At 31.8% G+C, this 22,831-nt stretch overlaps 5 protein-coding genes across 8 annotated transcripts; 2 read left to right on the top strand and 3 right to left on the bottom strand.

Annotated features, from left to right (window-relative positions):
• The first annotated feature begins 490 nt into the window (after nt 1-490).
• Nucleotides 491-3,449, top strand: LOC120279328 (E3 ubiquitin-protein ligase FANCL). The gene is made up of 11 exons (XM_039286251.1): nt 491-575; nt 653-723; nt 809-887; nt 1,965-2,039; nt 2,120-2,234; nt 2,307-2,364; nt 2,446-2,517; nt 2,593-2,729; nt 2,813-2,936; nt 3,084-3,189; nt 3,262-3,449. The coding sequence occupies exons 1-10, from the start codon at nt 528-530 to the stop codon at nt 3,181-3,183; spliced, it is 879 nt and encodes a 292-aa protein (XP_039142185.1). The 5' UTR covers nt 491-527; the 3' UTR covers nt 3,184-3,189; nt 3,262-3,449.
• A 477-nt stretch (nt 3,450-3,926) lies between these two features.
• On the bottom strand, nt 3,927-5,247 carry LOC120278037 (probable xyloglucan endotransglucosylase/hydrolase protein 6). Its single transcript, XM_039284934.1, has 4 exons — nt 5,039-5,247; nt 4,839-4,939; nt 4,561-4,757; nt 3,927-4,455 (listed from the first exon to the last, which is right to left on the bottom strand). The coding sequence occupies exons 1-4, from the start codon at nt 5,217-5,219 to the stop codon at nt 4,071-4,073; spliced, it is 864 nt and encodes a 287-aa protein (XP_039140868.1). The 5' UTR covers nt 5,220-5,247; the 3' UTR covers nt 3,927-4,070.
• Nucleotides 5,248-7,841: 2,594 nt separating this feature from the next.
• On the bottom strand, nt 7,842-9,109 carry LOC120278671 (probable xyloglucan endotransglucosylase/hydrolase protein 10). The gene is made up of 4 exons (XM_039285402.1): nt 8,919-9,109; nt 8,736-8,836; nt 8,445-8,638; nt 7,842-8,361 (listed from the first exon to the last, which is right to left on the bottom strand). The coding sequence occupies exons 1-4, from the start codon at nt 9,106-9,108 to the stop codon at nt 7,959-7,961; spliced, it is 888 nt and encodes a 295-aa protein (XP_039141336.1). The 5' UTR covers nt 9,109; the 3' UTR covers nt 7,842-7,958.
• A 5,799-nt stretch (nt 9,110-14,908) lies between these two features.
• On the top strand, nt 14,909-18,913 carry LOC120270438 (sulfite exporter TauE/SafE family protein 4). 3 transcript variants are annotated; one of them, XM_039277444.1, is made up of 13 exons: nt 14,909-14,985; nt 15,283-15,736; nt 15,853-16,012; nt 16,108-16,308; nt 16,394-16,455; nt 16,537-16,588; nt 16,669-16,724; nt 16,806-16,892; nt 17,038-17,088; nt 17,207-17,446; nt 18,125-18,218; nt 18,294-18,434; nt 18,532-18,913. In XM_039277444.1, exons 1-13 carry the CDS (start codon nt 14,924-14,926, stop codon nt 18,609-18,611), a joined length of 1,740 nt encoding a protein of 579 aa, XP_039133378.1. In that variant the 5' UTR covers nt 14,909-14,923; the 3' UTR covers nt 18,612-18,913. The 3 variants fall into 3 exon arrangements, with proteins under 3 accessions (XP_039133378.1, XP_039133385.1, XP_039133393.1); XM_039277451.1 differs by lacking the exon at nt 16,806-16,892; XM_039277459.1 differs by lacking the exon at nt 14,909-14,985 and having other exon boundaries at nt 15,544-15,736; nt 15,810-16,012.
• Nucleotides 18,914-19,801: 888 nt separating this feature from the next.
• On the bottom strand, nt 19,802-22,632 carry LOC120270459 (dentin sialophosphoprotein-like). 2 transcript variants are annotated; one of them, XM_039277480.1, is made up of 2 exons: nt 22,509-22,632; nt 19,802-21,885 (listed from the first exon to the last, which is right to left on the bottom strand). In XM_039277480.1, exon 2 carries the CDS (start codon nt 21,796-21,798, stop codon nt 20,416-20,418), a length of 1,383 nt encoding a protein of 460 aa, XP_039133414.1. In that variant the 5' UTR covers nt 21,799-21,885; nt 22,509-22,632; the 3' UTR covers nt 19,802-20,415. The 2 variants fall into 2 exon arrangements, with proteins under 2 accessions (XP_039133414.1, XP_039133405.1); XM_039277471.1 differs by having other exon boundaries at nt 22,443-22,621.
• Nucleotides 22,633-22,831: the final 199 nt, after the last annotated feature.

The raw sequence follows: 22,831 nt of genomic DNA, 5'->3' as shown, positions 1-22,831 counted from the left end.
ATTTCATTTTTTTTATTTTAACGTAAGCTACAAACTCAGTATAATCAGGGGGGGTGCGCTACCTCATCCGATAACTAAATATTTAAGCTATTTTTTTTTATTTTAACGTAAGTTATAAGCACAGTATAATCAGGGGGTGCTCTACCTCACCCGACAACTAAAGCTATTTGTTTTTTATTTATTTTAATGTAAGCTATAAACACAGTATAATCAGAGGTATGCGCTACTTTATCCTACAACGACAACTAAAGATTTAAGCTGCAAATTTGGATCGATAACTAAAAATTTATTACCACTACTCTATATAACAGGATTTGAATTCGGCACTCTTAAATTCCAACCATTTTAATACCTTTATTATCCAATTCCTCACTACTAATGATAAGGGGCGTAAAAGTCATCCGCCACCTAGTCAAGGGCTTTTTAGTGATTAAGCCTTCAATCATCATAATCATCTATTCAGTGTCAATCTCGAGGCAATCTCCTTCACAATCCTGTTCTCTCCCTCAACCTTTCATCGTTCAAACATGGAATCGAATCCCAACCCTTCGTTTTACCGCTCGATCTTCTCAGAGGTATTCTGTGTTTTTTTTCACTTACCCCCCTGAAATTTCTCCATTTTAACATTCCCAAACTCTTCCATTGTTTTCAGGTTGAAGAAATCGGCTGGCAATTTCTCCTTCGCTCCTCCCCAGACCTCTCTTCCCTCGTCTTCAATCTTCAGTGAGCCCTAAACCCTAATTCCTCTGATTTCCTCTGCTTGATTGCATAGATTTGTTGATGGATTTCATTGTTGATTGATGAATAGAGATGAGAAAGGCCGATCTCATGCTCTGGAGATCACTATTCCCCGGGATTATCCCCTTTCTTCTCCTTCAATCTCTTCGGTTTGTTCTTCTTATGCTTTTTCCCCTGAAATATCTCATATTTATATTTTTCTATGTTTGTTTCCCTAGAAAAATGCATAATTGCTTATAGAGAAATACTTTTTTTTTTTTTTAATTTATACATACTCATTTCTCCCTTCATAGATAGATATTCTCGGAAAAGATGAGATTTTTATGTATGAATATCTAATATAAGAGGTATGAAAGATATTTGCCTATTTGTGATCAATTATTAGATGAGTATAGATAGTTAATTAACTCTTAAGGACGTGCGTGTGTGTGTCATTGTGTGTAATTTTTTATAGAAATATATGAATTTTTTATATATATAGCGGACCAGTCTACTATGGACGTCCGTAGATAACATTTCCAGGAGCGTCTCTATATCAGCTATTGGATTTGAATTGAATAGCTATAGATCATCCATTATCAACACTATTTATTGTACAGTGACAGTGATAGTCAGCAGTATTTTCAACAGTACTATAAATAATTGTAACCCAATCAATCATAACTGTTGAAGTTGATTTGCAACACCTCAGTTCGAGAATTTTTTTAAAACCAATGGACTAATCCTTTTTCAAACTCAGATCTACTATTGTCCGCTCTCTCTTCTGTGTTTGTTTCTCTTTCTGTTTTTTCTCTCTTACTTTTGTTTTTTCTGCGAAAATACTTTGTGAACGTCCGCGTATCACCCATATATATATATATATATATATAGTTTCGGTATGCAAACTATCAATAGAGTGAAACAAACTAGAAATTAATTTGTTTTTAGATAGGTAATTTGCTACGACAAGAGTTAAGGCAAAGATATTATAAATTTCTCTTTGTTTCAAATTTGTAGATAATACTTTTACTTTTCTTATTGTAAAGAAAAGAAAAAAGGAAATTTGCAGGGAGAAGTCTACATTCTTATTGGGCTCTCAGTATCTAGCTCTTACTGGTTTAAAATATGTGGCTCTTAGGAAACTTACGGGTTAAAGACCCAAAGGAAAAAAATCATTCTTGTGTGTATCTTGTGTTGCAAATTATGGAAAATAAGATGTAATTATCTTATGCTTTTCTCATGTTCAGGATGTTCCTTATATGTGTGAACTTCAGTGGTCAGAGAACTCCAAGTTGAGAGATGTAGTTCGGCAATTCACTGAAGTACATGATATACTGAAAATCTTCAGTTTTGTAAATTAATTTCACTGTGGCTTTAGATAAGAATTATATTTTTCATGCAGCACTTGCAGAAATTGCAGGAGTTTTGGTCGACCATGGATGAGATTGACAAAACTCTTTGTGTTCTTCATCCAAAGCAGCCTTCTCTTGCCATGTCACATAGGCAAATTAGCATTGGTGAGAGACTTTATAAGTTTTTTTGATGTATGCGATGATGATAATGATTAATGTGAACATGAATTTTTGTAGGAAATGAATGTTCTCTCTTGATGTATATTAATGCATGCAAACCAAAGTCTTTGCCTGAGTGAGTTTCTTTTCCTCAGTTTGCAATTTTTTTAATTCTGGTTTTCTTTTACATGGATTGACATCTGAGAGATCTGTTCAGGTGCAGATGGTTTGGTCCGGATTCAAGTGTCGAAATCATCAGTAGGAAATGGAAGAGGAATTGTGGAAAATGGTATGCAGAAATAACATCTATTTGATATGTCCTTTTTTACTGCATCTGTGCGTTACATCCACAATTTTTGTTCAGGAATACCAACAAACCGTTCCATGAAAATCTTGAGACTCTGCTGGAGATTGAATTGCCCCGGAAAATTTCAGTTTCTGTGAGTAAGGATGACGAACAATTGGATTGCGGAATTTGTTATGCCCATTGTCTGCCTGTTGGTAAGGCATTGCCATTTTGTTTATCAGGGGTTTCTAAATCAATTCTGTATTTTTTCGACTGATCAACATTAATTTTTTGGTAGATGATGAGCTTGGAGATTATAGCGGAGGCAAACCAGACTATACTTGTGAAAATGCTAGTTGCAGTAAAGCTTTTCATGTCATATGCTTGCGTGACTGGTTGCGATCGATCTCCACAACTAGACAGTATGTTATGATGAAGTATTTTCACAAAATATTCACAAAACATCATCGATGTTTTTGTTCAGTAATTGTCCCTACTTTTCAGTGCCATTTCCAATTAAACTTTCTAGTGTTGTGTTAATTTGCTAAATATTCACTAAACACTCGCAGATCATTCGATGTTTTGTTCGGTAACTGTCCTTACTGTTCAGATCCAGTTGCAGTCAAACTTAAAATCGGCAAACGTTCATCGGTTATTCAGCAGTCATAAAAAACAGTATGTTACAATGTATCTTATGCCATTCTAGTCTTTTGTTAATTTACTTAACACTTTGCTAATTACTTGCAGATTCGTCGATGTTTTCTGGATGGCATCTCATACTATTAATTGTGCCAAATGTTTATCGGTTCTTCGCAACCATGAGTAAACTGATCGACATCCTTTTTTTTCACTAAAGATATTTTTCGGTTATCAATGTATGTACATGAATTATACTAGATTTTGATACCAATGTTTTTCAGCTTTTCTTTCTAATGTTATATTAATCTAGTCCTAATTACTTCATAAATCATGCTTATGATTTTTTTAAATTTTATTATTATTATTTTTACTGTTTTTATTATGAACTATGGAAATTTTTATTGTTTGGGAGGGCTGTGTAAATTTTTTAATCCCTTGAATAATCCTATGTGGACAAACAAATGGGGCCCAAGTTGACATCTTTGGTTAAAACGAAGGCCATGTTGATTGGTAGGTTAACAGACAGGGTCTTGTTTTGGGTCCCGTTTCAATTCTATTTTTGTCTATATCTTTATGAGCTGTGCTTTGAAGTTCGGATTTTTGGATGTTTCTATAGACATGAGAATCTATGTACTTTCATTTTATTTAACAAATATTCTTCATCTATTTATTAAAAATAATTAAAAAAATTCATTAAATTATCACAGAATTGTGTTTTAAAAAAAATTATTATTATATATATATAAAAGAAAACATAGAAGTCGAAATAGATATAGATAGAGAGATGATTTTGATAAATTAAAGAAACTAATTGGAGTACATCCATAAATATTACATAAGTAAATGAAGCACGTTCTTAGATTGAGACTCATCGATTGATAATTATGATAATTAGGACAAGAACTTAAGCTTCGAAATCAAGCTATGCATTCCGGCGGGGTGATCGGATAGCGAGACTTATCGGTACAATAGTCATAGATCATATGGTTGGTTCGCACCCATTGATACTTCTTCTGTTGGACGGCATCAAGTTGGCGATAAGCCTGACCCTCCCACCAATTGTTTGGGTTCGTAATACAACTTTTCGGACCAGGCATCCAACATCCCTCGACGTCGAAATCCTTGTAATAAGCATAAAATGGTGCTTTGCTCCAGTCTATCTTCTCCAACCCACCTCTTGTGGCCCAATCATCGGCTTCCCACAATGTCGAATAGATTCCCATCGGTTGTGTTTTAGGGTAAGGGATACCTTTAGCTTCATTGTTTTTGTATTCTCTAATCGGTATATCGTCGATAGAAAACCTATGTATATATATATATATATATATGATGATCTTCTTAGTGATAATATTGATAATAGAGGTTGAGAAATTAAATTGTATATCAAATGCGAACTCTTGAACTTACACGATATGATAAGGATTCCAGAGAATAGTGTAAGTGTGAAAATCGATAGCCGGATCGAACCAGAGATTGATCCGTTGCTCGCGATCGCCTTTTCCGTGTGCGTACACATTGGTTTGTACTGTGTATGGCTGCCCGGTCCGATTGCCCAAGAACTCGAAGTCCAATTCATCGCGAATATTATCCGTGTCAGAGTTCATCTAGAGTACCAAAAAAAATAACATAGAATTTTAGCGAAAAATTATATACACATAAAATTAATGTGAGAGTGATTGACGAACATAGAAAGCAGTGACAGTTCCAGCAGAATCTCCAGGGACTAGTTTTATCTTCATGCTCACTCGACCAAACAAATACTGATGTTTAGACGCAAAACCACATCCTGTATTATTCCGTTATGAGAATAATTTGTTAGATGTAAACCAAACATATATTAATTACGTATGATGATGAGTTAATACTGAGTATTATATATATATACCAGATGATCGGTCGAGGATTAATTGAATGGCCGAGCCACCTTGGATTTGCTTGATATGAGATTCCTCCCAAGTAACACGAAAATCATCGTTAAAAGTTGCTGGACGAGCTCCGACAAAGACGAGACATGGGAGGAGATGGAGGATGAATGAGATGGTAGTCTTCATGCCTCCCATTTTCATATATAACTTAACTTGCAAAGTAGAGATGGTTCACTAGGGTTTTTATAGGCTCTCTCCTACTCTCTTAAAGTGATAACATTAGAAGGATAGGGCAAGGACAACCATGAAATACAGCTAATAGGAAGAAAGTCGGTGATGATGTTGTTTTTGTTTTTTTTTCTCATATTTAATTTTAAGTATTATTTTATATAAAAAAATCATTTAGAAATATCTAGTTAATTTATTTTCAAAAATATATCTAAGACAATAATTTTAAGTAGCAAATGAAAGAGGTTTTTGTTTAAATTAATTTATCAAAGAAATAAAAAATCAAACATGTTATATGAATTTGTTTATGTAGTCTCAAAATTCTTCAATGAAAATTTCAAAGATTTATATGTATTACCATAATAAATTTTTTTAGAGTTTTATGTTTGTGTATGTGATTAAAAAAAAATTGGCAAATATATATACACACAAAAAACTTAATTAAATTTATATTATTTTGTCAAGATGGATTCATTTTGAATTAGGTATGTTTATTATAATGAAGCACATTATACAAGAATTCTCAATCTTAAGCATGATTTAATTTAATTACAAATGACTTATATTGAATCAAATTAATATCTCATTAATTTTAAATTTATGATAAATTTAATCCAATTCATGCAATATATATACATATATATGGTTTCAACCAATAGCATTTTGCCACGTAAGCAGACATGAAATAAGAAACCTGCCGACGAGGGTGACACTTTTGTCTTATTAGTACACATGGCAAGTTGTTATTGGAAAAGGACGAAGTTAAGTTTCCAGCCTGTTTGACTTTGAAATGACTATTTTTCGTCGTTTTGAACAGCTGCTCAAAATGCATTTTTTGTCGTGACTCGCTATAAAACTCTTTAATTATATATATATATATATATGTTTGAAAAAACATTGTTAAAAAAATAAACATTATAAATAATAATACTGACGTTTTAACTTTGAAAAATATTTGGAATTCATAATAGCACAATTTGAGCGCTAATTGTAAATGAAATAACTATAAAAAAATGGAAGCATTAAATAGCTAAATAACTTATATTAAATTCTAGGGTAAACTATGTGTTTAGTCACTAAATTATTCATGTTTAAATTGATTAAACAAGAATGATTTTTTGCGATGGTCGTAGATTGTTTCACACTTTTTCATCACACATGAATAGTTTATTGTTTAATTTATTGGATTTTGAAAATTATTATTATTATTTGATAAATACAACAAAGCATTCATGGGATGGGAGATTGATTATCCAACCCTATGTTCTCACTCGAGGAGACGGGCTCAGGCTATAAGCTTAAGATGACACTTGGGGATCTGTTACCACCATATTGCAATCGAGAGGATTTGAACTTTGGATATATAATAAAAATCCTCTAACATCGCCTTATGTAAGTAGGAGTGTGTCGGTGAGCTATGAGTTTGTTGGCTTTTGATAATTATTAGTTTTTATTTTTCCTAATAATAATGTGACTGATTTATTTTTATTAATATATATACATGCATATATTATTAACTAATTTTTGATATATAGTATGATTATCATTTTCAAAGGTATATCCTAAAATGCTTTTTTGATTTTTGATTTTTGGTTTTTGGTTTTTCGTTCTTGGTTTTTGGTTTTTGATATATATATATATATATATATATATTGGGACAAGCTGAATGTGAGGCTTTAAATAATAAGTACAAGAAAAAAAAAAGGTGAGGCTTTAAATAATAAGTACAAGAAAAAAAAAAGGTAATTGTAATTAAGAAGAAGACAACATTAAAAGTCTCAAAAATGTACAATTTTGGAGTTATCTTACAATTTAGGAGTTATGATAATTTCTAGTTATGATAAGACTTTCTTTGGATGATTATATATATATATATATATATATATGTCCTACTTATGTAGTCAAGGGACTCTCTAAGAGTTGGAACTTGGATCTGAAACCAAGTATGAAGAGACCTCTATTCATTGATATCATTAATGTGATTCATCTCCTTATCCATCCTCACCTAAATTTGTTAGCTAAATAATTTTTACATAGGTCCTTCTATCATAATAATTAATTCAAGAATTATTCATTGCTTCATTAAATTCCATATATCTTTATTAAAATCATTTTTGTACTATGATATACTTGGTTTGAATATATATATATATATATCACAAATGTGTATATATATATATATATCACAAATGTATCTACAATTAGATTAAAAATTCATTCATTTTCAAGCATTTTAATTTAAGAAAAAGCTTTAATTATCTTTATTCATAGCGTACATGTAGAATTTTTTAAAAGGTATATATATATATATATAATTACTCAATATCTTTATAAATAAATGTAATTTAAAATAAATATAAACAAAAAAAATGTGGTACATGATCAATTATATATATAGATAAAATAAAACAATGGTTTATAAATTTTTACCAAAAAAAAAAAATCTATCTATAGTGAAACTAGTTTTATCTTAGGCTATACTTGTGATGAATAATATCTAGCAAGTTTAATTAATTAAATTCATCTCTATACCATTTAATTATTTTATTTTATTCCATATATACACCACCATTTATCACAAATTATCCATATATATTCTTATACAAATATTTCTCTCATTCACACTTTCTCTCATACACATCTTTATAAATAAGAATAATTTGTTTGATAAAGAATAAAATAACTAAATTGAAGATGAATGAAAATTAGTAATTAAAATTTAGGAAGATGGCACTCCCTTGGAAGGTGATTTTGAAACCTTTTAGGATCTTGACAATAATCATATATGAGATGATATTTTCTCACCCACCTAAACAACCTTCTTTGAATCCAATTCAATCCATTGAATCTTGGCTTGTTCCACCAATTGGTTGAGCTCTCTTGACTACACAACCTTGAATTCCCTTTCCAAATACATGCATCAATCTTATAATCCTTAAATGATACTATGAAGGGCCCCTTTGACCAGTCAACCTTATCGTGGCCCCCACGTGTTGCCCACGTGTCACCGTTCCATAGGCTTGCTTTCAATGACATTGGCTGCCACCTTGGAAAGTTAACTCCCATGTCAACATGATTTTTATATACTCTTATTGGCACCCAATCCACCATAAACCTATAATTAAATAAATATAAATCTAAATTTATAAAAAAAAAATTGAATTTATGAAAAGTATATAAATTTTTAGAAGTACTTACACTATGTGATATATATTCCATAAGATTGTGTAAGTGTGGTAATCTTTGGTTGGATCAAACCATAAATAGATCCTCTCTTCCCGGTTATCAATTCCATTTGTGTATATATTTGTTTGTAATATGTATGGTTGGCCGGTTACATTGCCGAGAAATTCAAAATCAATTTCATCTCGGTTTGGTTCATCCGAAGAAAGCTACCATTAATACAAATTGAACAATAAGATTGATCTTAATATATATATATATATATATAAGATAATATGCTAGTAAGTATATGTGATAATAACTTACATAAAATGCGACAACAGTACCAGCAGAATAGCCGGGGATTAATTTAATCTTCATGTCGATCTCTCCGAATAAGAACATATCATTGGATAAAAAAGCCGAACCTAAAATATAATGAAATATATATATACACATATATAATAAAAGAAAAATAAAAAATAATAAGAATATATATATATTAGTTACCTGATTCTTGATCAAGCTTTAGAGTTCTTGAATGGCCATCCAATGAAGTGGTGACATGATTAGGAGACCATGGAACATGGAAATCAAGGTTGAAGTTGTCTGTTGAGACTATTGATCCAAATGCATTTGTTATAACATTTGCAAACAAATAAAGAATGAGCATGAGATTGAAACTAAACAATGTTTCCATGTTGTTATTCTTTTCATGAAAGAAATGAATAAATGAATGTATGGAATGACAGATATTTATATAAGAAAGAAATGTTTAGTGTTATTGTGAAGCAAGGATTGCTTTAGAGATAAGGAAAGAGGTTTCTGATCTTTGAATGTTTTGCTCATTAGAGCTACCTAATTTAACATTAAATTGCATGCATGGCATGTGATATTATATTCTAAGCTTGCATGGACGTCTTTTAAATGGTCACAAAAAATTGAGACATGTGCAATGGTGTTCTTTTCTCTTTCTTTACACTTTTGTGAGCATGACTTGTGACTTTTCATGCACTTCTTTATTCTTTAAGGATGGTTGCATGTATTTATTTTGGTTCTTTACTTCTCACTCCCTCCTTTTCAAATTATCAATTCGTCTGGAATTTTTTTTTATTTGAAATTATTTAGTACTTTAAAAATTTTATAAAGGATTGATTATGTTATTTTCAATTTTAAATTTATTTAAAAAATGTTATTAATAGAAGTAAATAATCTCAATAAAATAAAATAAAATTTTCCTATCATAATTTTTTTCCCCTAAATTTTAAGAGCAATTTTAATAACAATCGTAACTCTAATAGAAAACTTAAAATAATTAGATAATTTAGAACGAGAAGTATTTATATATGGTAGTTAGTTATGAAATAATAAATATTTTATTTTTTAATTGATTGAAGAACTTGAAAGTGAAGCTATGGTTCATGACTTCATTAATTCAATGTATGATTAAAGTTTGCAAAGTATGTCTCAATGATGAGATCAATTTTCTGCTTAAATTGAAAGATAACTCATAATAAAAGAAAATTTAGTTTTGAGATTGATTATATAACTTCATCATGATTAGATAAAATCATTGCTTCAAAGTGTTGGTTAAGATGATTAATTATTAGCTTAAGATTATATATAATATAAAATATAATCCATTAAGTTTGACCTTTTCCATGCATGTTCCCAAGCATTAAAACTAGAATTCATAAATGAAACTATGGTTGATATATGAGTGGATTATCATTTAGAATTTTATTGAATGTAAAGTGGGGAAAAAATTCAAGCAATTTACATGGCATCAATTAGATTATTATTATTATTAACAATATATATATATATATGACAAATCTGGACAAATCCTATGTTAGGGGCAGAAACACGAGTTGAACTCTACAATACCTGTGTCCTGCATTTGTGTGAGTTGGCGTTCGAAACCCAGTTTTCTTAACTGGACGAAGGCCTTATACAAGAACTCAGTTGATTGTTGGCACAAAATATAATTTTATTCACTTTAAATCATTTTGTGTGAAATATTCATTTTAAATTATTATAACTATAATCACAAGAAACATTGAATCTTAAGCATGTACTAATTATTTTATCATATTGAATTAGAGACTAAAAAATCCATTTGATTACATAAACATTGATGCCTTAAAAGATTCCTGAATGGATGTGAATGATAGGTATAGATACCTAATATCTCCTCACTTGGATATTTTAAAATTTCTATTCATAAATAGATGGCGTATTGTATATATATATATATAACAACATGAGATTCTTCCAATTTTATTTTGATTTCTTATTTTTTTTAAAATTTATCAAATCTCCAAAAACTTCCTGTTTTTCAATTTTTTTATTTTTAAATTAAATTAAAATGATAAAATTGCCGGTGTTCTAATTATTTTTGGTATTTTATTAGCTTATCAACAACAACAACAAAATGGATAAAAAAATTCCATAAAAGTTAAATAAAAAATATATATAAAAAAATTATACAATAAAAATAAAAATATACAAAGAACCACTGACCTCCTAATCTATTGAAGTTAGGTCTCACGTAAAATATTTATTACTACTAAAGGGACAACGCAGGGTAATGTCACAGGTGTGTGCAGACGGATTAACTCTGCTCTTGTACATGTCCCTGTTGCTTGTCCCAATTCGTTAAAAATATATATATATATATATTTATTGTGAGTGTTTTTAGTAATTTTTTTCATATATATATATATATATATATATATAACCAGGGGTATTTGTGTCATTTCACAGATGAGGAAAAAACAGCAGTTTTGCTGGCCATTGTTCTGCGCGCGAAACTGAAGAGGCTGTTACATGCGCTGGTAAGAAAAGCGTCTTCCTTTTTCCTCGTTCATGTCCATCAAATGTTCGATAGAATGTCTAAAAGAGAATGAATAGCTCCAGATCCTCATTTCTCCTGCTTCATGGATCTCTCATGAACCAGGTGCATGCTTGTTTCCTCCTCTGAATTCAGTATTCATCTTTTTGGTTCTTTGCTAATCTATTATTCTTGGGAGTTTCTGATTCTGTTTTGCTTGTTTATATTTGAATTTGTGTGCATTGGATATTAGTTTTTTTCACAACCATTTGATGATGATTTGAACCAACACCATTAACTGCAAATCTTGTTTTTAGGAGACATTCCTGTGTGTGTTTATATGTGCATTTATTTTATCCAATGGTTCTTGATTGGAACTTCATAACTATTTTGATTTAAGATTTTAAGGTAATGTGTGTGGATGAATTTGTTTGTGTATTGGTGTAGAGATTGATTAGTTCTTTTTACAACCATTTGAAAATTTGAACCAACAGAATCCATTTGAATTGTTATTATGTGAATGTTAATTTTGGTGCTGTGCATTGATATAGGGAGTGGAAATTTCTTGTGATATTATGTACTCTCAAAAAGATAAGGGAAGTTTGTCTTGGATTTCTTGTGATATATTCTTGGCTTTCATCTGAAATCCATGCAATCTATTTGGGATGTTTTATCAGGTTGTCTCATGTTTCATGTGTGTGTGTGTTTTTGTAGAAAGGGAGTGAAAATTTTAAATTAAATTAAACATGAAATAGTATCATTGTCATAGTTGATGATTTTCTTTAGTTGTTTTTTTTTTCAGTCAAATGTGTTTAGATTAATGAATCTATTTGAACTGTTCTTCCTTTTTGCCATTTACTTCTGGTTTCAACTTTGGGGCTATGTAAGCTCTATTCTTTGTGTCATCATATGAGTATTGTTTGATTGTTGTTTGAATCTCTTGTGATATTTCCGAGTTATTCTTTGTTTCATTCGGTTATCTCATGGTTCTTGTATTTAACATAATTCAAATCAAAATATTTCCGAAATAGTGGTAACTATTCATTGTCATATTTGTTAAGTCTTTTGAGATTTCTTTGAAGTCATATGTGAGTTATCAGAAGAATCCATCTGCACTGACTTAATTAATTTAATGTCAGAGTAGCTGCATCCACATTTCAGTTTATAACTTTCTATTGCCTTCTAATTTATCTTTAATATTTTGGTTTCTACCATTTTGGCTTCCCTCAAGTTAATTATCGGTCTTTGGAAATTTTTCTTTTTTTTTTTTTTCTTTTGACAAATTGGCGACAAGCACCATTTTATTTTTTTGCATTGGGCTTGAGAGGTTTCGAACTCAAGACATCTCAAACACAAGCAATGTAGAAAACCACTAGGCTAAGCAATTGTACATTAATTATTTTGGCATCTCTTTTTTCCCCAAATCCAACAAATGTGATGAGTTCTTTTATATCCTCAAGCTACCTATTCATGAATACAACGATAAATCTTGACTCTTTGTACAAATCTGATGACTATATTTTGTAAAATTTCCAAGTACCATTCTGATATAAACAGAAGAGATTTCAATTATTTTTATATGTATCCTGAACGATGAAAATTAATTTCTTTGTGTACAATGTAGATAATCCCTAGTTATATAGGAAAATAATTTAGAGAAACATTTTAGTGACTTTAGTCCCTAAGGCTAGCAGAAATGACTTATCGTCTCTTTTTCAAGACAGTTGCATGAAAGATCATTCAGAATTTGACACACATTAAATCAGACAATCTGAAGATGATTAAAATTTAAATAGTGTCATAATCATGGATTGATGAAAGACAACAATTTGTTGAATGAAGTAGACAAAAAGAATCTGCCGTGGTCCTGATTCATTCATTTCCCATCACAGAAGGACCATTGTGTATGATTATATGGAGAAAAAAAGAAGAGCAAGAGCAACATGATTTGGATTCTTGTAGTTTTTTTCTATGATCTTATCACAAGCACGGCCACTAAACGCACTATCCACACCACATTGCCATTTGGACATCAATTCATCTGGTGATCATAGTTACACCACCTCTCCTCACATGAGAGTACGAAAAATCTGCACTTCAGTTTTCAATCATGGGACCTCTAATTGGAAACTAATGGCATAGAAAAAATTTAGTATGAGTGGACTGAATATGTGACAATGGACAGAATGGCCTCATATAAGCGGCACGGCAAAAGTCAAGTCATGCTAGAAAAGATTACTGTTACAAAAGAGCAAAGGCTCGAAAGTCATTGAGATTCCATGAGATCATGCTCATCTACATCAAGATGCAACTATCGATCCAATATAAGGAATAACCTCATGTAATATTGACACGGCAAGAAGTGAGAATGAATACTCAACAACAACAACAACAACAACAACAACAAGCCATTAGTCCGTGTTAGACAAATGATAGCCAGTGGTTAAACATTTGTTAAAACTCCATGAATGAGAATGAATACTCTGACAAAATTAAGTATTCAAAACACAGTTTTAATCCAAGAAGTCATGCTCAAAATTGAGCAATAAGCAGAGATGGTTAAATATTCAATAGATTGATAGATAGATCCATTGAAGAACAGAGTACTAGGTTGTATGCAAAACCCTCGGATAAATTTTTAGTGTTGTCCTCCTAAGGCTAAAGTGCCCTTGCTGGCTACCAAATTTCTGTGGTTACAAACCTTGAAAAAATATTTATATAGATCTAGACTAAAGGCGAAATAGTAAATAAAAATTAGGATAACGACAAAATAATAGAGTAATTAAGAGCTTTAAAAGTATAAATTCAAAGACGTGAAATCATCAAGAGTCTTTTCTTAATCACATATTGTTGTACTTCATCAAATATAGTTAGATACACAAGGTAATGACACAATTTATCATACAAAAGGTACAATGCGTACTTATTGTGCAATTTTAGTATTCTCTATTCCTAATACTCAGTATTTGTCACTCAATCTTCAATTATGATACCCAACGAATTGAGTTCCTATATATATATATGTGTGTGTGTGTGTGTGTTGATGTAGAATTTGAATAATTTAATGGTGTTAGAAGATTGAATGTTACAGCAGTAAAATTGATTGATTGCTTTGTAAAATTTCCTATGTTAAAAAAAATGTTTTGAATTTGCTTGTTAGTCTTTTCATTACTTGAGAATTTATAACTCTGCTGATTTCATATGACACATGAGGATAAAGTATTCAACATTTGTCAACATTTCCAAATCCTTCTCGTGGAATGCATGATTAATTGCTTGAACATATAATTCATCATTCAATTGTGGTGGATTACTGGGGAATCTTAATCTTGATTTGATCTGTGTATTATGTAAAATATAAGTCTTACTCCTGGGCCACATGTTGTAGTTCAAAGATAGCGAGACATATATCTTTTTATTAGAAGATGAACCATGTTTTATAATTTATAGGATGAGACATCAAATCATAGAAGCAATTATTGAACTTGTCAATGCACAGAAACACAGAATAGAATAAACAATTTAATATCATGTCAATAGTACATATCTTTGATTGAGGAAAAGAAATAATGGATTGCTTAAATATGAAAACTTGGTTTTTTTGGTGGATAACTACTTTACACAAATGCTTATAGATTATATATCTGATCATATATTTGTATCATATATACATATATAAGTTATGAAGAATAAAGATGTGGTTGTTCTTGAAGAAGAGGAATACCAATTGCACTTTGATATTGAGTTTGTCTTTTCGTTTTTTTTAATGATGGTTGTGAATGTTTTCCATTCCCCCTGGTCTCTTTCTTATATATATCTCTTTCAGAATTTTTATGATAAAAGAATTTTAGATTTCTAAGAAAACAATGAGAATTTGTTATATGATTTCCAAGTTTTATTGGGCTTAAATGTTAAATTCATTTAAAAATATATTTGAGAAATATATATATATAAATATTTATAAATATATATAAAAGTAATTTTAGGGTTGTATTCTTTTACGTGATCATCTTCCTGATTTTTTTTTCTTCTGCTTCACAGAAAAAAAGTTTGGAAGGTTGTGCAACTTTCTTTGATAATATTTGCAGGAGTACCACAAGTTTCCTATCTTTTTCTTTCCCTTCCTTCCTTGTTTGGAATCCTCTCAAACCTTTCCATCTATATCCATATCTCTCCACATTCATTGCAAAGAATTGCAAAACCTCCATTAGAAACTGCCAAGAAAGATTGCAAATACTCCATCAAGGACTGTGAAGAAGAGAGATCAATCTATACAGAGAAAAACTTTAAGAAAAAGAAGATATATATATATAGAGAGAGAGAGAAAGAAAGAAACATGGATGATAGTATGAGCATGGGAACTGCAAGGAGTTTTATGGTGTATCTCATGGTTGCTTCCTTCATAGCAGTGGCAGCCACCTTCTTCATCTCTGCACCAAAAGTTCCTCATGATCAGATTTTCCTCTCCCACACGGCCTCTGTCCGTGTCTGGCCTGTAAGTTTCTCTTCTTCTTCTTCTTCTTCTTCTTCTTCTTCTTCTTCTTCTTGTTGATCTTGGTTGGTTGTAGTTCATGCATGTTTGTGACGAATAACTTTGTTGATAATTTAAAGAAACTGGAGTTAAGCTGGAGAAGCATACTGGCTACTGTCATTGGCTTCTTGGGTTCAGCTTTTGGCACTGTTGGTGGTGTTGGTGGTGGTGGTATCTTTGTTCCAATGCTCAATCTTGTTGTTGGTTTTGATACTAAGTCTGCCGCTGCTCTCTCTAAATGTAATTCTCTTATATATATATATATATATGCATGTATTCAGATGAATTTTTTTGGAAGAAGATGATTATAATTCAATTTTGTTTTTTTGTTGCAGGTATGATAATGGGGGCATCTGCATCCTCTGTTTGGTACAATCTTAGAGTGTCACACCCTTCAAAGGAAGCTCCAATCATTGATTATCATCTCTCATTGTTGTTCCAACCCATGTTGATGCTTGGCATCACAATTGGTGTGGAGTTGAGCATTGTCTTCCCTTACTGGCTCATCACCATCCTTATTATTATTCTCTTCTTGGGTAAGTCACCATTTTTCGCCTTTCTTGTTGGCTGTTTAGTTTTATTTTTGTTGAATTTGGTGATGTTTATATTTATCATCTTTAGGTACATCCTCAAGATCATTCTTCAAAGCAATTCAGATGTGGAAGGAGGAGACATTGATCAAGGTTTGTTTTCCAAAAATTTATATTTTCAGATAAAGTGTGAGTTGTAATAATAATGATAATTATATATTGTTCTTGTTTCAGATGGAGATTGAAAAACAGGAGCAAGCAAAGTGCAAAGCTAATGATCAAGATGGTAACTATGAATTCATTAGAAATTAATTTTCTTTTCTCTAAGTTCAGAAACAAAATTTATGGCCTTGTTTTCTGCTGCAGTGGCCATTGGCTCAGAATATGAACCTCTACTTCCTCCACCAGAGAAGTCTCCTCTTGTGAGTTTCACTTACTTGTTATCTTCTGGATTTATTTATTTATTTATGTATTTATTTATTTATTTATTTATTGAGAAACAGGAGATATTACTGTTTAACATTAGGTGGAAAGGTATCATGGTGCTCATGCTTGTCTGGTGCTCCTTTCTTTTTCTCCAAATCATCAAGGCATGTCTCTCTCTCTCTCTCTCTCTCTCTCTCTCTCTCTCACACACACACACACACACACACACACACACATTCATTCATTCATTGTCTTATCTCTGACAAGATTCAGCTTTCTTAATTATTTATTTATGTTTTCTAATCACAGAATAATGCATCAGACTGCAGCACTTTATACTGGACAGCAAACATCCTGCAGGTTGAACATGCTTTATTTGTCCTCTCAAATATCAATTTTTTACTGCATTTTAAGCAATTATCAGTAACTTCTTGTTGTCTTACAAAAATCATTAAAACTAAACAAAAACTCTTGCCAGTTTCCTGTGGCTCTCAGTGTGTTTGGATGGGAGGCAGCAAAGTTATGGAAGGAGAGTCACCAGCGTAGACTTCATGGCAACTGGGAGTGTGTCTGTGAGGCCTCTATTGAATGGACACCATTGCAATTGCTTTTCTGTGCTTCAGCTGGATTACTTGGTGGCACTGTTGGTGGTCTTCTTGGCTCTGGTGGTGGCTTTATACTTGGTCCTCTCCTTCTTGAAATTGGTGTCATTCCTCAGGTACATTCCAATACTAAAAAATCTCTCATTTTTACTTCATAATTGCATGAATATTCCTATTCAACATTTGAAGAAAGTGATGTTTGTGATAGTCATAAAAAGTTAATTAATAATGATCATGCCCAATCACTTCACTCTAAAAAGTTGTCTTTAAAAGTTGGTGGCCTGCATTCTACTGATTCTCTTTTGTTTTTATATGTACTCAATCACATGGTTGTATGCAATTTCAAATGATGTATGCACATGATTTTCTCAGTAAAAGACATGTGTGTTTTGCTGTCAAATTTTGGAACCTTATGCTGAGGATTTTGACAAATCAAAGCTGGTGTGCTAGTGGGAGAGATTTTTGACTTAGTGAAAGCTAATAGGTTTTTTTATCAATTCTGCATGTTCTTGATGATGAATTGTTACAATAAATTTGGTGTGAGTTTAGTTAGGAAGAATCTAGTCATTTTTATTTTAAGAAGAATCAAGCAGGTGGTTGGTGGCTGTACTTTGAATCAAGTTGAAAAACAAATGATCAACAAGCAAATATTCACCTTTGCTAGTTGACTTTATTCACAGATGAAATCATCATAGATTTGTAATGAATTTTTGTTTTCTTATAGTTAATGAATTTATCAAAGATTTTTATTTTCATGTTTTTCGGTCAGTAACATTCTGTATTGATTTTAATAGGTTGCAAGTGCGACGGCGACATTTGTGATGATGTTCTCGTCGTCGTTATCTGTCATTGAGTTCTACTTCCTCAAGAGATTTCCAATTCCTTATGGTAATTAACAAACTGCTGAATTTATACTGATTAGTAAATAACAGCTACTCAGAGTTTTATCGTCTCATGTATCAGCTCTGTATCTTACTTTTGTATCGATAATGGCCGGATTCTGGGGTCAGTTCTTCATCAGAAAACTTGTGAAATGGCTCAAAAGAGCATCGATCATCATCTTCATTCTCTCCGCCGTCATTTTCGCCAGTGCTCTTACCATGGGTATTATTAATTGAACATTAACAACAAAACTTTATTAAAATGTACATGTTTATCGATCATCTTACGAACATTTTTTTTTCTGAATTTTAATCCACAGGTGTTGTCGGAGGCGAAAAAAGCATCCAAATGATCAATAGACATGAATACATGGGATTTCTCAGCTTCTGCGACCGATAAAAATAAAGAACTAGTTTTCTGAAAATAAATGAAAAACTATTTGGAATGATGAGTTAGCTTCTTGTTAACCTTCATCAAATAGTTGTCACTATTTTGTTCAAGTGTTTTTTCATTCACTAATCAGTGAATGATTGAAAACAATGTGCTATGCTTTTATTTGTGGTTTTTATTGTTCATTGATGGTTAAACAAGAGTGTTTGTTTTATCATCAAATGTTAACTTTAAATCATTCAACTCTGTTGTTGAATGAATCAGAAACTCTCTGGAAACAAATTGGTATTCATACATTCATTTTTATTTTATTTTATTATTATTTTTATTATTATTATTTTAAAATATGGGCAAGCTGCATGTCAGGGACAGGCATATGTTGACTGAGTTCTATAACATCTGTGCTCTCCACCTGCATGAGTTAAACTAAAATGTCGTTTATTTCAGTTCAATTAATCTTTTTTCATTGATTTTCAATTTTTATGTACAATGGGATTGAGACATACATTATAAATAAATCATACAAATTGGAAATTCATGTATTTGGTTTATTTTTTTATTTTTTAATTGAAATTTCTGTACAGTTTTCATCTACATATTATTTTATTTATTTTTAAAAAATCTATGATGATTTTTTAAAATTAGTTTTGAGAGGTTTTTGGTTGGTAGAATATTATCATAAGCAACTTTTTATGCTAATCTGGTTGGATTTTGCCATTCAGTACCTGGGAATATCTAATATTACTGTATAACATATATATATAATATCTTTATAACTTCATCTTCTAATTTTCCAAATATTCTAAAATTCAGTTGTTGTCATCTTATTGGAAGATTTTTTTTTTACCAACTCATTTTCTATAAATGCTCTATTTTATTTTTAATTTAAAAAGAAACTATTTAATTTTTAAGACCAATCATGTCCCTGACTTCTTTTAAACGAAATATTTGTAAAAAAAAAACTAAGAAAATAAAATTATAAATCACAAATACTAAACTTGAATATTTTGTAAAACAAAATCAAAGCAATTTTTTAATTTATTAGAATTTGTTGGCACTACAAAATTAAGTTGTATTTAAAACTTAAATACACATTTAAGTTGATATCTTTGGATATCTGAACTGTTTCTGCCGACACTAGTGTATTTAAAACTCATGCAACTTGCTCTTGTTGTCATTGCATGCAATTAGTGAGTCAGTGACCATTCAAAGCCTCCAAAATTAATTATAATAATCATAGAAAAAGTTATACAACATCAGATACACCTAATTTAGATGACAAAACTTATACAAAATCATGCTAAAACTTGATTAATAATGCTTGGTAAATTGCATTCAAGGTCACACAGTGATCTTGTCACCCATGTATTACAACAAGAGTGATACTGTCTCAGTGACTTTGTTTCAGTTTGAATGATGGATTTACATTCTCACTCTGCAGACAATAATTCACCACCCTTTGTTTCATTTTCGGTGTTTGATGTGGTTGAAAGATCAGTATTTCCATTTACCGAATTGTTTGTGGTTGAAGACGAAGAGCTATCGATCGATTCTTCTGGTCTTGTTGTGGTTGTGTTGAGCTTGTCAGAATTTGATTGTTCATCAGCACTGGCATTTTGTTCTGGAGTTTCAGTTGAGTTTATGATCTGTGGTTCAACTTGATTATCAGATACTGTCGTAGTTGCTTGATCTGTCTGTGACTCCATCTGATTGTTCGTTTCCATCTACTTGTGACTCTGATTTGAGTTTATCATCGGTTTTACCATTCTCGACAACATTTTCACTCTGCGTAGAAGCAGCATTTGAATTGCTTTCAGTGTTCATCTCTATTCTCGCCGGTCACCTCTGATTGCCCCTCATTAGTAGTAACATTTTCATTTGTAATGGCCTCATTCTCTCCTTGAACACCAACGTCGTCTTTCCCCTTGGATTGATCAGCTGTTGAATTCTCAATGTTTCCAGTTTCTACCTCTTTCTTTTCAGTCTCTTCTGATTGCTCCTCCTTCGTGGTTACATTCTCGTTCGAGATGACCTCACTCTCTCCTTGAACAACACTGCCATCTTTCTCAGAATTATCAGCTGTTGTATTTACAATGTTTTCAGTGTCTGTATCTTTCTTTTCGGCCACCTCCGTTTGCTCCTCATTTGAGTTGGTGCTCTCGTTCGTGTCTCTGTTCTTGGAAGAATCATCAGTTGTTTCATTGACAACATTTTCAGCTTCTTTTTCTTTAACCATTTCATCAGCAAAGACGTTTACACTAGAATCATTACTGTCAGAACCATCAGGCACTGCATTCTCATTTACCGAGCTTTCAACCTCCATCTCTTTCTTAGAATCATCTACTAAACCATTCGAATCATCACCATTCGCAGAACCATCATTCACTTCACTCACAACATTTTCGGCTTCTTTCTTTTCCATAATCTCCGATTGCTCCTCATTTGTGTTAACATGTTCACTCAACAAGCTCTCATTCAGCCCCGAATCATCCCTCACAGAACGATCATCATCCACTTCACTCACAACATTTGCCGACTCATTCTTCTCCATAATCTCCAATTGTTCCTCATCCAATTTCCTCGGATCACCACCCGAATCCGTCCCCATCTTTTGAGTATCCTCAAACACTGCACTCGAAGCATCGTCACCTTTAAAAGACTCTTCCCGAGCCTCCTGAGAAGCACCACCTTCATGTTCCTCAGAATCAAACAACTTCAACTGGCCAAGTGCCGCATCCCGGTCTTCTTCTTCAGCTAACTGCTCACCCCTCTCTGCTTCCTCATCGGCTTTCTCTTGATCCAGCTCATCAATCTCATCATCTCCACCACCTCTCCCTCCTCCCACCTCAACTCCTTCGAGTTTCTTCTCTTCATCGCCTTCGTCTTTCCGCTCCTCCTCACTCTCTGTTCCAGTCTCAGTCTCAGTCTCATCCCCCGAATCCATTTCGGCAATTGGTATATCAACAATTCGAGCAAGATCTTTCCTACCAAGATTAAACATAGCAAGCTGATCATCATTGAAATTGGTTGAAGTTCTCGGGTTTTTATCCTCGAATTCCTTCTTCTTGTCATGAGAATGCTTGACTTGATAAATCAACCAAATGCATATAGCAATCAACACACAAATTTGAAGAACATATTTCAATTTGAGCCCTTTTGCTCTCTGAATCCTGCTAGATTGCTGCTTCATCATCATCCTTCAATTTCTAAAACAAAAAAAAATTATACAGATCTATAAAAATCTCTGAGCTTCTGTTCTTCAAACAAAACAAATCCTGCTAACCTGTAACAATGAACACATACATTCACTGAATTAACAAACTTTGGAACAAATAAAAAGTACAAAATCATAACCAAAATCTGGAAAACAGAAAATAATCCACACAAAGAAGTGGAAATACTGGATTGAATTGACCGAATAGAAAAATAGAATTAGATATCAAAATGCCTGTAATTTTTTCCTTCTAAAGAAAATTATTAAAAATAAAAAACTGTGAACTAAAACCCACAACCACAAGAATCAAAGTCTAACTATTTAAAAGTACACAAAAAGGTTACCAAAATCCAGTCTTTTCTACCAAACTATTAAAAAGCAACAGATTTTCAAACAGAACAGCATAAAAAAACCGGATTGGCCCAATAGAAAAAAACAAAATCAGATATCAAAATGCTTGAAATTTTCCTCAAAATTTATACATACAAAAAAAAAGAAAACTATTAAAAAAACCAGCAAAATAAGAGAATAGAAATGAAGATCAAACAAGAAAACCAACAAGATTTTCAAACAAGAACAAAAGAAAAAGAAGAATATTTTAAACTAAGAATGTATAGAAAACTTACAAAAGATTGAAGCACCAACAAATTCAAAGAAATGCGAGAGATTCAGAGAGAAGAAGGGCCTCAAACCTCGCAGAGATCTACAGATCCAGAGATCTCTTTCTCTCTTTGGAGAAGAAGGGAATAAAACCCAAAAAAGGTGACTCTTTTTTCACTTTGATGTCACACTATCTTCTCAGTGCCAGACTAAGAGAGAGAGAGAGAGACAAAGAGAGTGAAGGGTTCTTGAGTCATCACACTACATGTGTGCATTTAGATTCGTGTCAAATCAAATCCCGAGGAGATGTGTAGCAAACGCAAGCATATTTGAATTAGCATTAAAAGCATACTGTTCTGTCTTTGGGAGGTGTGCATTAAATAGATTTAAACTTAAATCTAATTGTAATTTATTT

The sequence above is a fragment of the Dioscorea cayenensis genome, chromosome 2 (assembly GCF_009730915.1).
Source record: "Dioscorea cayenensis subsp. rotundata cultivar TDr96_F1 chromosome 2, TDr96_F1_v2_PseudoChromosome.rev07_lg8_w22 25.fasta, whole genome shotgun sequence".
In the NCBI taxonomy this organism is placed as follows: domain Eukaryota; kingdom Viridiplantae; phylum Streptophyta; class Magnoliopsida; order Dioscoreales; family Dioscoreaceae; genus Dioscorea; species Dioscorea cayenensis.
Note: the sequence above shows the minus strand (reverse complement) of the source record. Positions and strands in the feature narration are given on the sequence as shown.